The following is a 14316-nucleotide window of genomic DNA, read 5'->3' on the forward strand; positions in this document are numbered from 1 at the left end:
CAGGGATTTCAGGGATACCCCAACAAACCAGTAGCAGGGATTTCAGGGATACCCCAACGAACCAGGAGCAGGGATTTCAGGGATATCCCAATCCCAAAGGAAATGGGAGCAGGGATTTCAGGGATACCCCAACAAACCAGTAGCAGGGATTTCAGGGATACCCCAACGAACCAGGAGCAGGGATTTCAGGGATATCCCAATCCCAAAGGAAATGGGAGCAGGGATTTCAGGGACAGTCCCAATCCCAAAGAACCAGGAGCAGGGATATCCCAAAGAAACCAGAGCAGGATTTCAGGGATACCCCAATCGCAGAGGAAATGGGAGCAGGGATATAACAAATCCCAAAGAACCGGGAGCAAGGATTTCAGGGATACCCCAACCCCAAAGAACCGGAAGCAGCGACACCCAAGGGCGATCCAGGGTCCGGAATCTCTTCGGGGTCTCACCCCAGGATCGTGTTCCACCTGGTGGCTCCAGAATTCCACGGAGGGAATGCCAAGGGAGCTGCTGGAGCTGCTCCGGGGAATTTCGGGAAGGAGACGGCGCCATCAGTCCGACCTCGAGCTGGCCCCAGGGCAGGCAGGGGCAGGACGGGCAGTGTGGGGCAGGGGGCTGTGGGGCACCGCCGTGGGGCCGGGGCACGGTCCGGGATCTATGGGGCCGGTGCCCGGTCCGGGATCTATGGGGCCGGTCCCGGATCTACGGGGCCGGGCCGTGGGGCCGGTGCCTGGATCTATGGGGCGCCACTGTGGGGCCGGTGCCCGGTCCGGGATCTATGGGGCAGTGCCGTGGGGCCGGTGCCTGGATCTATGGGGCTGGTGCCCGGTCCGGGATCTATGGTGCCGGGCCGTGGGGCCGGTGCCTGGATCTATGGGGTGCTGCCGTGGGGCCAGTGCCCAGTCCCTGATCTATGGGGCTGGTGCCCGGTCCGGGATCTATGGGGCCGTACCGTGGGGCCGGTGCCTGGATCTATGGGCTGCTGCCGTGGGGCCAGTGCCCAGTCCCGGATCTATGGGGCTGGTGCCCGGTCCGGGATCTATGGGGCCGGGCCGTGGGGCCGGTGCCCAGTCCCGGATCTATGGGGCCGGTGCCCAGTCCCGGATCTATGGGGCCGGTGCCCGGTCCCGGATCTATGGGGCCGGGCCGTGGGGCCGGTGCCCAGTCCCGGATCTATGGGGCAGTGCCGTGGGGCCGGTGCCCGGTCCGGGATCTACGGGGCCGGTGCCTAGTCCAGGATCTACGGGGCGCCGCCGTGGGGCCGGTGCCTGGTCCCAGATCTATGGGGCCGGTGCCCGGATCCCGGATCTATGGGGCAGTGCCGTGGGGCCGGTGCCCGGTCCGGGATCTATGGGGCCGGGCCGTGGGGCCGGTGCCCAGTCCCGGATCTATGGGGCAGTGCCGTGGGGCCGGTGCCCGGTCCGGGATCTATGGGGCCGGTGCCCGGTCCCGGATCTACGGGGCGCCGCCGTGGGGCGCGTGGCGCTGGTTGAGCGGGTTCTCGGGCGCGCGCAGCCACTCCTTGCGCAGCAGCTGGCGCAGCTGGCTCAGCCGCAGGTTGGGGTGCTCCCGCCGCAGCCGCGGCAGCTGCAGCTCCTCGAAGGCGGCGAAGGCGGCGCGGAGCCGGCGCTCGGGATGGCGCTCCAGGGGCTGGGACACGCTGGGGACGGGACACGTCAGGGACACGTCAGGGACACGTCAGGGACAGCACAGGGACAGGGACAGGGACACGTCAGGGACAGCACAGGGACATGTCAGGGACAGCACAGGGACACGTCAGGGACAGCACAGGGACACGTCAGGGACAGCACAGGGACAGGGACACGTCAGGGACACGTCAGGGACACGTCAGGGACAGGGGACGGGACACATCAGGGACAGCACAGGGACGGGGACACGTCAGGGACAGCACAGGGACACGTCAGGGACAGCACAGGGACGGGGACACGTCAGGGACAGCACAGGGACACATCAGGGACAGCACAGGGACGGGGACACGTCAGGGACAGCACAGGGACACGTCAGGGACACGTCAGGGACAGCACAAGGACGGGGACACGTCAGGGACAGCACAGGGACAGGGGACGGGGACACGTCGGGGGGACAGGGAGGGACATGGGGACGTGGCCCCGACGGGACAGCAAGAGGGAGGGACACAGTCGCAGAGGAAACGGCCCCGATCCCAGGGAAGTGGCCCCACGGATTCCAGGGACACCCCAATCCCACAGAAATCCCCCCACGGATTCCAGGGACACCCCAATCCCACAGGATTCCAAGGACACCCCAATCCCACAGAAATCCCCCCACGGATTCCAAGGACACCCCAATCCTACAGAAATCCCCCCACGGATTCCAGGGACACCCCAATCCCACAGGATTTCCCAGATCCCACAGGAACACCCCATCCCATCGCCTGCCTGCAATCCCAGGACCCATCACTGCTCCCCAAACCCCTAAATCCCGGATTTCCCGCCGGGATCCCAACCCCCGGCAGGTTTCGGGCCCCTCCAGGTGGGATTTGGGGGGAATTCGGGGGGATTCGGGGGTACCTGAGGGCGGCGATGGCGTCCTCGATGCTGCGCGCCTCCACAGCGCCCTCCTCAGGCAGCCGCCGGTTCAGGTTCTCCTCCAGCGGCAGCTCCAGGTGGGATTTCTCCTTCTCCACTGCCGGGAAAAACCGGGAATGCTGAGGAATTCCTTTGGAAAAATCAATTATCCCTCTGGAAAACCCCCGGTTTGCTTTAAAACTACCGCGGGGAAGTTAATTCTCTCCTTCTAAAAAGCTCAATTTTTTCTCTGAAAAATCTCAAAATTTCCTCTAAAAAACTCAATTTTTGCTCTAAAAAACCCTCCATTTTTTGTGTTAAAAACTTCCATTTTTTTATCTGAAAAAAACTCAATTTTTCCTCTGGAATTTTCCCTCTAAAAAAACCGCATTTTTTCCTCTAAAAAACCTCATTTTTTCCTCTAAAAAAACTTCAATTTTTCCTCTAAAAAAACCCCAGTTTTTCTCTGGAAATTTCCCTCTAAAAAACTCCAGCTTTTCCCTATGAAAAATCCTTTTTTTTTTTTGTTTTTTAATTGGAAAACTCAATTTTTCCTATAAAAAAATAAAAAATTCAAATAAAAAATCAGTTTTTCCTCTGTAAAAAGAAAACGTGGGACTGGGACTCGGAAATGTGGGACTCGGGAGGACGTGGACAAGGAAAATCAAGAAGCTGAGGAGAATAGATCACAGAATTCCACGGAATTCCACGGCTGGAAAAGCCCTTTGGGATCAAACCCAACGCCAAAGCTCACCCCAAAGTACCACATCCATTCTTTTTGGGAAGGTTTTTTTGGGATAATCCAAGGGAATTCCCAAACCTGCTTCCGTGCTCTCCCTCTGCTCCTTGCGGACGTTCTCCTCGATCTGGGCGCGGGTGATTTTCCCGGCGTTTCCCTGCCTGGAAGTTTTCCCTTTGAGTTTGGAGTCCTCCTCCTCCAGCAGCCGCTGCAGCTCCTTGCGGCGCTCCAGCTGCTCCAGGCGCCGCTTCTCCCGCTCCTCCTGGGCACGGAACACCGGGATCGCGCCGGCCCGCGGACGGGAACGCGCCCCGGGACCGGTTAGCCGGGAACGGGACGGGGCCGAGCCGGGGGAGAGAGCTTGGGAAGGGCTGGGACCCAGGGATGTGGGTGGAGGGGGGATTCATGGATGGAGGGATGGATGGATGGAGCCATGGATGGATTCATGGATGGAGGGATGGATTCATGGATGGATCCATGGATGGATCCATGGAGGGATTTATGGATCCATGGATGGATTCATGCATGGGTTTATGGATGGATGCAGCCATGAATGGATTTATGGATGGATTCATGGATGGATTCATGGATAGAGGGATGGATTCATGGATGGATTCATGGATGGATGGAGCCATGAATGGATTCATGGATGGACTCATGGATGGAGGGATGGATTAATGGTTGGATTAATGGATGGATTAATGGACGGATTAATGGATGGATGGAGCCATGAATGGATTCATGGATGGAGGGATGGATTAATGGATGGATTAATGGATGGAGGGATGGATTCATGGATGGATGGAGCCACGAATGGATTTATGGATGGATTCATGGATGGATGGATTCATGGATGTCCTTCCTCTCATCCCCAGGGCTTTCCCTCCTCTCCCTCACCTGCTTCCTCCCCCTCTCTCCCCAAGGCTGTTCCTCCTCCCTTTCCCAAACCTTCTCCCCCACATTCCCAAACGTTCTCCCCCTCATTCCCAAACCTTCTCCCCTCCCTGCTCCCAGGATTTGGGGCTCCCCACCTTCCTCTGCTCCTTCCTCAGGACGTGTTTGTCCTCGTCCTTCCAGAGCTCATCCTCCAGCTCCTGCTGCCGCCGCGCCTCCGCCGCCGCCTTGGCCTCGGCCCTGCGGGCGCGCGCCGCCGCCGACTTGCTGTTCTCCCCCTGGAATTTCTTGGGCATCCCTCAAAGCCCCTGGGAAACCGGGAAAAATCGGGGTTCCTCACGGGGCTGGGTGACCTTTGGGGTTGGGTTTTTATGGGGTAAGCTGGGATTGAGGTTTGAGGCCAGGCAGGCAGAGTTGGGGGTTTGCATCCTTGGATGGGGGTTAAAACTTTCCAAGGTTCCCTTCCTGTGCTTCCCTCAGGAATTCTCCAGCCCCTTCCCAAAAATTCTCCAGCCTCTTCTCAGTGATTCTCCAGCCCTTTCCCAGATTTTGGGGATTTGAAGGGGGTGGGAAAAGTCCCCAAACCCGAGGGAAAAAATATCAACTGGGATCATCTCCCCTGGTATATCCCAGATTTATCCCAACCTCAGATCAGGATAAACCTGGGATAAATTTCCCAGATCCTGCCTGATCCCAAATCTGCTCCCTCCAGGCCAAACTCCAGCCTCCCACCCCACGGAAAAAGCACCTGGAAATAAAAATAATAATAATAATAAAAAAAACGAGCCAGGGAAAAATGGGATTGATCCAGGGGAGCCATAGGGAGGGGAGAAACTCCTTTAATTTGGATAAACAGCCCCAAAAATGGGCTGGGATTGTTATCCAGAGTGGGAAACGTCAAATCCAAGGAAAAGGGGAGCTTTAACACCAACCAAACAGGGGGGAAATAGCAGATTTGGGAGCTGTGGGGTGGAATATTTGATTTTAATTTAGATAATTATTAATTCAATTAAAAAGGGCAGCACAGGGCTGCTCCATTCCGGAGGTTTGCCCAGCCTGGGACGGATCCAATGGATTCTCCTGCCTGGAACATCCTCGAAGCCATCCCAAAATCGCTTTTCCCGCATCGGGACCTTTCCTAAAATCCCTTTTTCCGCCCTCCGAGCCTCCCCACGAGCGGGACCGGGGCAGGGCCTCACCGGAGGGGCGGCAAAAAGGGACCCTCGTGCCCGGCCCTGCCCACCCCCCGGTTCTCCCCGGTTCTCCCGCTCCCTCCGGTGCCGTCCCGCTCCCTCCGGTGCCGTCCCGGGCCCGTCCCGGGCCAGTCCCGCTCCTTCGGCCGCGAACCGGCCCCGCTCCTACCGGGCCCCGCCGCCCCGGCCGTCCCGCGCTTTGTGCGTCATCACCGCGCGCCGACGCCGCCACCGCCCCGGCGGCAGGGCGCGCCGCCGCCATGTTTGTTGAGGGCACGGATTTGCTGCTTCTGTGCGGGAGCGGCGGCGGAAGGAGCGGCGGGAGCGGCGAGATGGGCGGGGAGCCCCTCTCAGGGCGGCGCCGTGTTAAAAATCCGCGGGGAGCTCGCGCAACGCCCGCCGGCGGCGGAGGCGATGCCCGCTTCAAAGATGGCGGCGCTCCGAGCGGCTCCTGAGGGAGTGGGCGGGGCTTAAAGGGTGCGGCCATTGCCATTGTCACCTGGGAGGGCGGGGCTTGGCGGGGTGTGGCCATTGCCATTGTCACCTGTGTGGGCGGGGCTTGGCGGGGTGTGGCCATTGCCATTGTCACCTGTGTGAGCGGGGCTTGGTGGGGTGTGGCCATTGCCATTGTCACCTGTGTGGGCGGGGCTTGGCGGGGTGTGGCCATTGCCATTGTCACCTGTGTGGGCGGGGCTTAAAGGGTGCGGCCATTGCCATTGTCACCTGTGTGGGCGGGGCTTAGCGGGGTGTGACCATTGCCATTGTCACCTGTCTGAGCGGGGCTTGGTGGGGTGTGGCCATTGCCATTGTCACCTGTCTGAGCGGGGCTTAAAGGGTGTGGTCATTGCCATTGTCACCTGTCTGAGCGGGGCTTAAAGGGTGTGGTCATTGCCATTGTCACCTGTGTGAGTGGGGCTTGGCGGGGTGTGGCCATTGCCATTGTCACCTGTGTGAGCGGGGCTTGGTGGGGTGTGGCCATTGCCATTGTCACCCGGGTGGGCGGGGCTCACCAGGGCAGGTCTGGATTCCCAAATTCCCCCCACCCCTGTCCCTGAACCCTCCAGCATTCCAGCAGTGTCACCTGAGGGACAGCGGCCGTGTCCCCCCAAGTCCCTTCCCTGTCCCCTCCCTGTCCCCCCAAGGACCGGCCCTGTTCAGGATCAGCAGCTCCTTTATTGGGGCCAGCACGGTGTCCCCATCCCGCTGTCCCCTATACGTCGCTCTCGGTGACAGTGCCACCCTTGGCGGTGTCACTCGGGGCTGTCCCTTCCCCGTCCGGCCTCTCCAGCAGCACCTGGGTCACCGTGGCCTTGTCCCCGGCACTGCTGTCACCCTTGGGGACACCGGCAGGCGCGGCCCTGATGATGTCCCACCACAGCACGCCCTGGGGACAGCGGGCTGGCCCTGCTGGGAGGGGAACGGTGACACAGGGGGTGACACAGGGGGTGACACAGGGGGTGACAGGGCCATCCCCCCGCTCACCTGGCAGCAGGCTGAGCAGGGCTCCTGTCCCCACGGTCCCCAGTGTCCCCAAGGCGCCGTAGTACAGGTAGGACACAGAGTAGAAGTCACCCAGGATGGCCGGGCTGTGACAGGGGACAGCACGGTGTCACCGCACGCAGGGACACACGGTGACATCACAGCCGGCAGGGACAGGGGTGTGACATCACAGGGGACAGTGATGTGATGTCACAAACAGCAGGGACAGGGGTGTGACATCACAAGGGACCGTGACAGGAACATGCCACCCCAGGGGACAGAGACAGGGATGTGACATCACAGGGGACAGCGACAAGGACGCGACATCACAGGGGACAGGAGCACGCCCCTGCTGTCCCCAGCCCCGCTCACCGCAGCGGCTCCGGGGGTGGCGCAGGCAGGGCGGTGGCGCCGGTGGCGTTGGTGACACCGGTGACGTTGCGGGGCGGGCACAGCGTCCCCCAGGTGGGCAGCACCCCCATGGTGGCCGCGCTGGGCGGGTACAGGGTGGCACCCACGGCCACCCACAGGGACAGCGCCAGCCCCACGGCCAGGCCCCCCAGCACCCCCTGTGACAGGGACAGGGACAGAGGGGTCAGCAGGGCCTGGGGGTGATGTGGAGACCCCCCCAAAAATCCCAAATATTCCGTGTTGAATGGCAGAACCCCCGCTGCACCAAAATCCCACTCCCCTAAATCCCCCTAACTCCCAACCCCCAAACTCCCCAATTCCCCAAATCCCCAAAATCCCCAAACCATGTAAACCATCCCCATTCTGTCCCCAAACCCCAAACCCCAGACCCCAAACTCCTCAAATTCCAAACCCCAAACGTCTCAAACTCCTCAAACACCAAACCCCAAACCCCGTAAACCTCAAAGCCCAAACCCCTCAAACCCCAAACCCCAGACCCCAGACCCCAAAGCCCAGACCCCAAACCCCAAACTCCTCAAATTCCAAACCCCAAACTCCTCAAACACCAAACCCCAAACCCCTCAAACCTCAAAGCCCAAACCCCTCAAACCTCAAAGCCCAAACCCCTCAAACCCCAAACCCCAGAGCCCAGAGCCCAGACTCCAGACCCCAGACTCCAGACCCCAGACCCCAGACTCCAGACCCCGAACTCACGGCGGTGCCGCAGCGGGGCAGGAACATCCCCAGCACGAAGGCTCCCAGCAGGGGCCCGCTGATCACCCCCATCACCGTGAAGGAGCCCTTTGGGGTTTTTTTGGGGGTTTTTTGGGGTCTGGGTGAGCCTGGCACTGCCCCAACCCCTTCATCCTCGAGGGCTCTCCGGGTGCCACCAGAGCGTGGCCGTGTCCCCGTGGTGTCCCCGCTTGGATGGGCACTGCCAGCCCACGGTGGGGGTTTGGGGTGGGGTTTGGGGTTTTTTATGGAGGGGGAGAAGGTAAAGAGGGTTTGGGGTCAAGGGGGGGCCTGGCACTGCCCCAACCCTTTCATCCTCGAGGGCTTTCCAGGTGCCACCAGAGCGTGGCCATGTCCCCACGGTGTCCCCATGGTGTCCCCGCTCGGGTGGGCACTGACAGCCGGGGGGGGGTGTTTGGGAGGTTTTGGGGGTTTTTTTTGGGGGGAGAGAAGGTAAAGAGGGTTTGGGGTCAAGGGAGGGTCTGGCACTGCCCCAGCCCCTCCTCCTCGGGGGCTCTCCGGGTGCCACCAGAGTGTGGCAATGTCCCCACAGTGTCCCCGCTCGGGTGGGCACTGACAGCGGGTGGGTTTTGGGGGTTTTGGGGGGGATTTGGGGGGTTTTGGGTTTTTTGGGGTCTCGGGGGGCTCTCACCTGCAGGACGCCCCCCCCCAGCAGCGAGGACAGAGCGGCCACGGTGATGCACGAGGTGCCGAAGGTGAGAGCTGCGGGAATGTGGGATGGGATTGATGGGATTGGGGTTTATGGGATTGATGGGATGGGATGGGATGGGATCGGTGGGATGGGATTGATGGGATGGGATTGATGGGATGGAATTGATGGGATGGGATGGGATGGGATGGGATGGGATGGGATGGGATGGGATGGGATGGGATGGGATGGGATGGGATGGGACGGCGCAGCTTGGCACACCCCGGGTGGGGGTGACCCTTCCCTGTGGGGTAACCTGTCCCTGCGGGGTGACCCACCCCAGGCAGGGGTGGCCCGTCCGTGTCCCCGCGCTCTGTCCCCGTGCTGTGGCACTCACAGAGCCCCTTGGAGATCAGCGTCAGCTTCCTGGGGGACAGCGCCGGCAGCCGCGGCCGCACCAGGTCCTCCACGGTGACGGCGGCCATGGCGTTGATGGAGGTGGAGGCCGTGCTGGGCGCGAGGTGGCCCCGTCACCCCGGGGGGACAGGGGGTGACACCCCCACCCGTGTCCCCGTCACCCCGGGGGGACAGCGGGGTGACACCCCCACCCGTGTCCCCGTCACCCCGGGGGGACAGCGGGGTGACACCCCCACCCGTGTCCCCGTCACCCCGGGGACCCCCCTCACCTGAGCGTGCCGCTGTAGGCGCAGGCCAGGAACAGCCCCGGCACCCCCGGCGTGCTCCCGAAAATGTCCAGCACCAGGTAGGGCATGTACTGCGGGACAGGGGTAAGGACAGGACCCCAAAACTCCCTGGGAGCCCCCAAATTCACACCCCACTGCTTCAGGGCATGCTGGAAAGGATCTGAACCCCAAAACCCCCTGGGACGGCGGGGTGGGGGTCCCGGGGGCCGTACCTGGTCGGGGGCGGCGATGGCCCCGGCCAGCAGCGGGTCACAGTGGCGATAGAGCGCGAACATGACGAGCCCGCAGGCCACGGCGCTGGCCACGATGCAGAACAGCCCCGCCTGATTGACCAGCAGCGCCCTGCGGGCACGGCCAGGGTCCTGCCAGGGCACCGCAGCCCTGCCAGGACCTGCCGGGGGCCGGGGGCACACGGGGGGGCTCAGACAGTGCGGGAGTGTCGGGTCCTGGCAGGGGTGTCAGGGGAATTCAACTCCATAAAGGGGTGCAAGGTCCTGGCAGGAGTGTCAGGTGAATTCAGCTCCATAAAGGGTGCAAAGTCCTGGCAGGGGTATCAGGGAATTCAGGGTTCATTAAGGAGTGCAAGGTCCTGGTAGGGTCTGGGCAGGGCTGTCGGGTCAAGTCAAGGTCCAGAAAACGGTGCAGGGTCCTTGCAGGGTCCTTGCAGGGGTTTCGGGTGAATTCAGGGTCCGTAAGGGGGTGCAGGGGCTGTGTCAGGTCCTGGCAGGGCACTGCCCCCACACAGCGGCCCAGGCAGGGGACAAACGCCCCGCTGAGAGCATCCTCTCCCCTCTGCGACCCCCAGCGCGGGATCCGGGGAGTTCCCGGGGATCCGGGGGAGTTCCGGGGAGTTCCCGGGGATCCCGGGGATCCCGGGGGCTCCGGACTCACATCTTGGCCTCCCTCTCGCTCCTGCAGGCCACGTAGCGCTGCACCTGCGCCTGGTTGACGCCGTACATGGAGAGCCAGAGCAGCGTCCCGCCCAGCACGAACGTCCACACCGTGTAGCGGCTCCGCGGGTCCGGGCTGAAGCTGGGCACGGCCCGGGGCTCCGGTCAGGGGGGCACGGCACGGCAGCGACCCCACAGATCCGGGGAAGGGCGGGGAGGGGCTGGGAGTGACCCCAGAACTCAGGAGAGGGGGTGAGAGGGGCTGGGAGTGACCCCCCAGCACGCCGGGGCAGGGGGAGCGGGGTCCGCGGGGTTTGGGGGTACCCACTCGGCGAAGTTGAGCCTGGAGCCGTTGGCGGCGATGCTCAGCACCTCGGCGGGACCCCCGACCAGCAGCGCCCCGCGGACGGCAATAGCGACAAAACCGGCGAGCATCACGAGCACCTGGAACACGTCGGTCCAGATGACAGCCTTCATCCCGCCCTGCGGCACAGCGAGCCGGGGCTGAGCGCCGGGGACACCCGGGGACACCCCCGGGATACCCCCGGGACCCCCCGGCACACCCCGCGATCCCCCAGGACATCCGGGACACCCCAGAACAAGCCGGGACACCCCGGGAGACCCCCCAGGAGACCCACGAGACACCCCCCCCCCCCCAGCCCCCCGTGCTCACTATGGTGGTGTAGAAGGTGCAGATGACCCCCGTGGACAGCAGCGAGGCCCAGATGTCCAGCCCGGTCACTGGAGGAGAAGGGAAAGCGCTGGAGGGGGGGAATTGTCACCTGGGGAGGGGGACACAGGGACGGGGAGCGACCCCACGACCCCACACCTTGGTTTAGGATCAGGGCGGGCGCGTAGATGACGATCCCAGTGTAGAGCATCTGCGGGAAGAGGGGGGCTCAGCGCCCCGGCCCCTCGCAGGGGCGAGAGCGCGGCTCTCTCCGCAAACAGCGCTCCCGCCGCGCCGCGCTCGCTCGGAGCCAGCCAAAACACCGGCCCGGGGCCGAGGGCGCTTCCCTGGGGCTCCGGGCAGCGCCGCTGCCAGCCCCGCGCGGTCCCCGCGCTGTCCCCGCCGCACACGCACCGTGGCCACCACGTACTGCACGGTCCCGCAGAGCCGCACGCTCCGGCTGAAGCGGCGCTCCAGGTACTGCGACAAGGACAGGAGCCGGGAGTGACCCCAGGGGGGCTGCAGGGACCCCCAGAACCACGGGCAGGGCGAGCAGGGCCCCGCGGGGTGAGGAGGGGACACAGTGACCCCCCCCCCCAGAACCCCGGGGAAGGGGGTGAGAGGGGCTGGGAGAGACCCCACAACACCCAGGGCACGGGGAGCGGGGTTCCTCGGGGTTTGGGGGGCACACAGTGACCCCCCCAGCACCCCGGGGCAGGGGGAGCGGAGTCCGCACCCCGCGGGGCTGGGGGGGGGTCTCACTCCGCGGCGATGTACCCCGGCGAGACTCCCATCCATGTCCCCGTGTCCCACCCCGTGTCCCCCCGTGTCCCCCCCGTGTCCCCCCCGTGTCCCACCGTGTCCCCCCCGTGTCCCACCCTGTGTCCCCCCAGTGTCCACCCCGTGTCCCCCCCGTGTCCCCCCCGTGTCCTACCGTGTCCCCCCCGTGTCCCACTGTGTCCCCCCCGTGTCCCACCCCGTGTCCCCCTCGTGTCCCACCCCGTGTCCCCCCCATGTCCCACCCCGTGTCCCCCCGTGTCCCACCGTGTCCCCCCCGTGTCCCACCCTGTGTCCCCCCAGTGTCCACCCCGTGTCCCCCCGTGTCCCCCCCGTGTCCCCCCGTGTCTCCCCCGTGTCCCACCCCGTGTCCCCCCCGTGTCCCCACCGTGTCCCACCCCGTGTCCCCCCCGTGTCCCCCCCGTGTCCCCCCGTGTCCCACCGTGTCCCCCCCGTGTCCCCCCGTGTCCCCCCCGTGTCCCCCCCGTGTCCCTCCCGTGTCCCCCCCGTGTCCCCCCCGTGTCCCCCCCGTGTCCCACCCCGTGTCCCCCCCGTGTCCCCCCCGTGTCCCCCCGTGTCCCACCGTGTCCCCACCGTGTCCCCCCCGTGTCCCCCCCGTGTCCCACCCCGTGTCCCCCCGCGCCCACCTCGTAGGTGCTGGTGAGCCCCAGGCGGTAGAAGACGGGCAGGAAGAGCTGCGCGGTGAGCGCGCTGTTGATGAGCTGCGCCAGACACATCCAGAGGAATTTGGCTCCGTAGCGGAACGCCTCGGCCGGCACCCCCAGCACCTGGATGGCCGACATGAAGCTGGCCGACAGCGACAGCCCCACGGGCAGCGCCGACATCCGCCGGCCGCCCGTGAAAAAATCCTCCGAGGTCTTCTGGCCTCCCTTGGCCAGCCCGTGGAAGAGCCCGATGCCCGTGGAGATCAGCAGCATCAGCGCGAAGACTCCGTAGTCCCACGGGCTGAAGGTGAGGTCCCGCACGTCCTGGGATCCCTGCGGAGCTGGCATGGTCGTTTTAGGGCGGGGGGACCCCAAATGGGGCACCTGCAGAGGGTGGGGACGCGGGGACTCGGCGCGGGGTTAGGCCGGGTCTCGGCGGCAGCGGCGCATCCGAGGAGGGAGGCTGGAGGGAGAGAGAATTCCTGGGAATGGGCGCGCCCAGAGGAAAGCAGGAGCGGGGAGAGGGATTTTGTGCCCCACACCGTGCCCTCTGTGCCCTTCCCAGGCAGGGGCTGTGCCAAGGGGTGCAAAAGGGCAGAGTCCGAGGAGGAACAGGCAGAATTTGGCGGGGGAATTGCCCCGATCCCTCCCCGGGTCCGGTTGCTCCGGCCACCGGCTCCAGGGAGGCGTCGGCCCCCAAAGGGACGCGGCCGGGAGGGAGCGACCCCTCCCCAAAGCAGCACAAACAAGGAGGGGCATAGAACCTCCGGCGGAGCCAAATTTATCTCCAGCCGAGGGGAAAAAACAACAAACCCGAAGGAAACCTTTACCCCAGAAGGAGCAGGTTGTTTGCCGGCGGAGCGAGACGGACCGGCTGGACCGAGCCCGAGGAACCGAGCGGGGGCTGCCCGGGGGTCCCCGGGGCGGGGTCCCCGCCGCGTCCCCGGAGGTGTCGAGGGCCTGGCCGTGCCTCGAGCTGCTCCAGTCGCTGGGAGGAAGGTTCAGGGCGTCGGGGAGGGAGCCTCGGCGGGGAGGATGGAGCAGTCGGCGGCCGCGGCCGTAACCCCTTCCCTCCCGCTCCGGACCCCGGCGCTGAGCCCCGGCGGCGCGGCGGTGGCGGGGCAGGACGGTGGTTCCCGGAGGGATACGTGGCACCGGGCGTGGGGCTGGTCCCGCTTCCTCATTCCCGGCCACCAACACCACCTTGTCCCGCCCGGGCCCGGACAGGTTTGGGGATTTCCACGTTCTTGCCCCAAACCGCGCGGGTGAGGTTGGGGCTGGGACAGGGGAACAGCCCTGAGGTGGGGACAGAGCTGCTGTGCGAGCAGTGAGGCCTCTGATGTGTCACCGACCCCTCCGAGGTGCCACCACGGGGCCACAGTCCCCTCCAGGGTGTCAACACGGGGGTACAGTCCCCTCCAATGTGTGCATGGAGGAAACTGTCCCCTCCGAGGTGTCACTGCAAGGTCACTGTCCCCTACGCAGCATCACCACGAGGTCACTGTCCCCTCCAGGTCATTACCATGGAGGCATTGTCCCCTCCCAGGTGTCACCACGAAGGCCCCGTCCCCTCTGATCCATCACCTCGAGGTCTCCGTCCCCTCCCAGGTCACCACGGGTCCCTGTCCCTGCCTCCAGCCCTGGTGGTGGCATTGTCCTCACCGCCTGTGAGGGGACAAGGCAGGGCAGGACCCCTTGTCCTCCTCGCTGAGCGAGGTTGGAGCAGCTCCAGGGGAAAAAACAACGAGTTTGGACCACATCCGCCGGGCGGGGACGTGCCACGCCACACGGGCGCACACCCAGCCCCGCGGTGGCACCTGGGCAGGACCGGGGCCAGGAGGGGCTCTGGGGGTGGCAGCAATGGGGGGTAGGGGGGCTGGCAGCACCCTGGCTGAGGTGGCCTGGCAGAACATCCCCTGTCCCTGTGGTACCCACGGTGCCAGCCCCGGGGGTGCCCAGAGGGGTCCCCG

The 14316-nt window shown here is 64.5% G+C and overlaps 2 protein-coding genes across 3 annotated transcripts; both read right to left on the reverse strand.

Annotated features, from left to right (window-relative positions):
• Positions 1-651: 651 nt before the first annotated feature.
• Positions 652-5575, reverse strand: CCDC124 (coiled-coil domain containing 124). 2 transcript variants are annotated; one of them, XR_013341231.1, is made up of 6 exons: positions 5539-5575; positions 4314-4484; positions 3364-3544; positions 2547-2661; positions 1119-1657; positions 652-815 (listed from the first exon to the last, which is right to left on the reverse strand). XR_013341231.1 is itself a non-coding variant. In XM_077788890.1 (5 exons), exons 2-5 carry the CDS (start codon positions 4470-4472, stop codon positions 1453-1455), a joined length of 660 nt encoding a protein of 219 aa, XP_077645016.1. In that variant the 5' UTR covers positions 4473-4484; positions 5539-5575; the 3' UTR covers positions 652-1452. The 2 variants fall into 2 exon arrangements, 1 of the variants encoding a protein (XP_077645016.1); XM_077788890.1 differs by having other exon boundaries at positions 652-1657.
• Positions 5576-5719: 144 nt separating this feature from the next.
• Positions 5720-12715, reverse strand: SLC5A5 (solute carrier family 5 member 5). Its single transcript, XM_077788750.1, has 17 exons — positions 12329-12715; positions 11319-11384; positions 11064-11115; positions 10908-10975; positions 10563-10717; positions 10236-10376; positions 9557-9686; positions 9327-9415; positions 9038-9150; positions 8644-8714; positions 7974-8060; positions 7221-7453; positions 6852-6955; positions 6586-6776; positions 6093-6186; positions 5869-6048; positions 5720-5820 (listed from the first exon to the last, which is right to left on the reverse strand). Exons 1-17 carry the CDS (start codon positions 12692-12694, stop codon positions 5720-5722), a joined length of 2241 nt encoding a protein of 746 aa, XP_077644876.1. The 5' UTR covers positions 12695-12715.
• Between the last annotated feature and the right edge of the window lie 1601 nt (positions 12716-14316).

This window comes from Lonchura striata, chromosome 28 (assembly GCF_046129695.1).
Source record: "Lonchura striata isolate bLonStr1 chromosome 28, bLonStr1.mat, whole genome shotgun sequence".
NCBI classification, from domain to species: Eukaryota; Metazoa; Chordata; class Aves; order Passeriformes; family Estrildidae; genus Lonchura; species Lonchura striata.

What these genes read in the sequence shown, in the direction of transcription:
- CCDC124 (XM_077788890.1), bottom strand. Translation starts at nt 4,472, where the DNA reads ATGCCCAAGAAATTCCAGGGGGAGAACAGCAAGTCGGCGGCGGCGCGC. An exon ending in TGAGGAAGGAGCAGAGGAAG is followed by an intron (nt 3,545 to 4,313) that starts GTGGGGAGCCCC and finishes TTCCGTGCCCAG; the next exon opens with GAGGAGCGGGAGAAGCGGCG. An exon ending in GACGCCATCGCCGCCCTCAG is followed by an intron (nt 1,658 to 2,546) that starts GTACCCCCGAAT and finishes TCCCGTCCCCAG; the next exon opens with CGTGTCCCAGCCCCTGGAGC.
- SLC5A5 (XM_077788750.1), bottom strand. Translation starts at nt 12,694, where the DNA reads ATGCCAGCTCCGCAGGGATCCCAGGACGTGCGGGACCTCACCTTCAGC. An exon ending in GCTGATCTCCAAGGGGCTCT is followed by an intron (nt 8,715 to 9,037) that starts GTGAGTGCCACA and finishes ACATTCCCGCAG; the next exon opens with CTCTCACCTTCGGCACCTCG. An exon ending in GCCAAGCCCCGCCCTCCCAG is followed by an intron (nt 5,821 to 5,868) that starts GTGACAATGGCA and finishes CCACTCCCTCAG; the next exon opens with GAGCCGCTCGGAGCGCCGCC.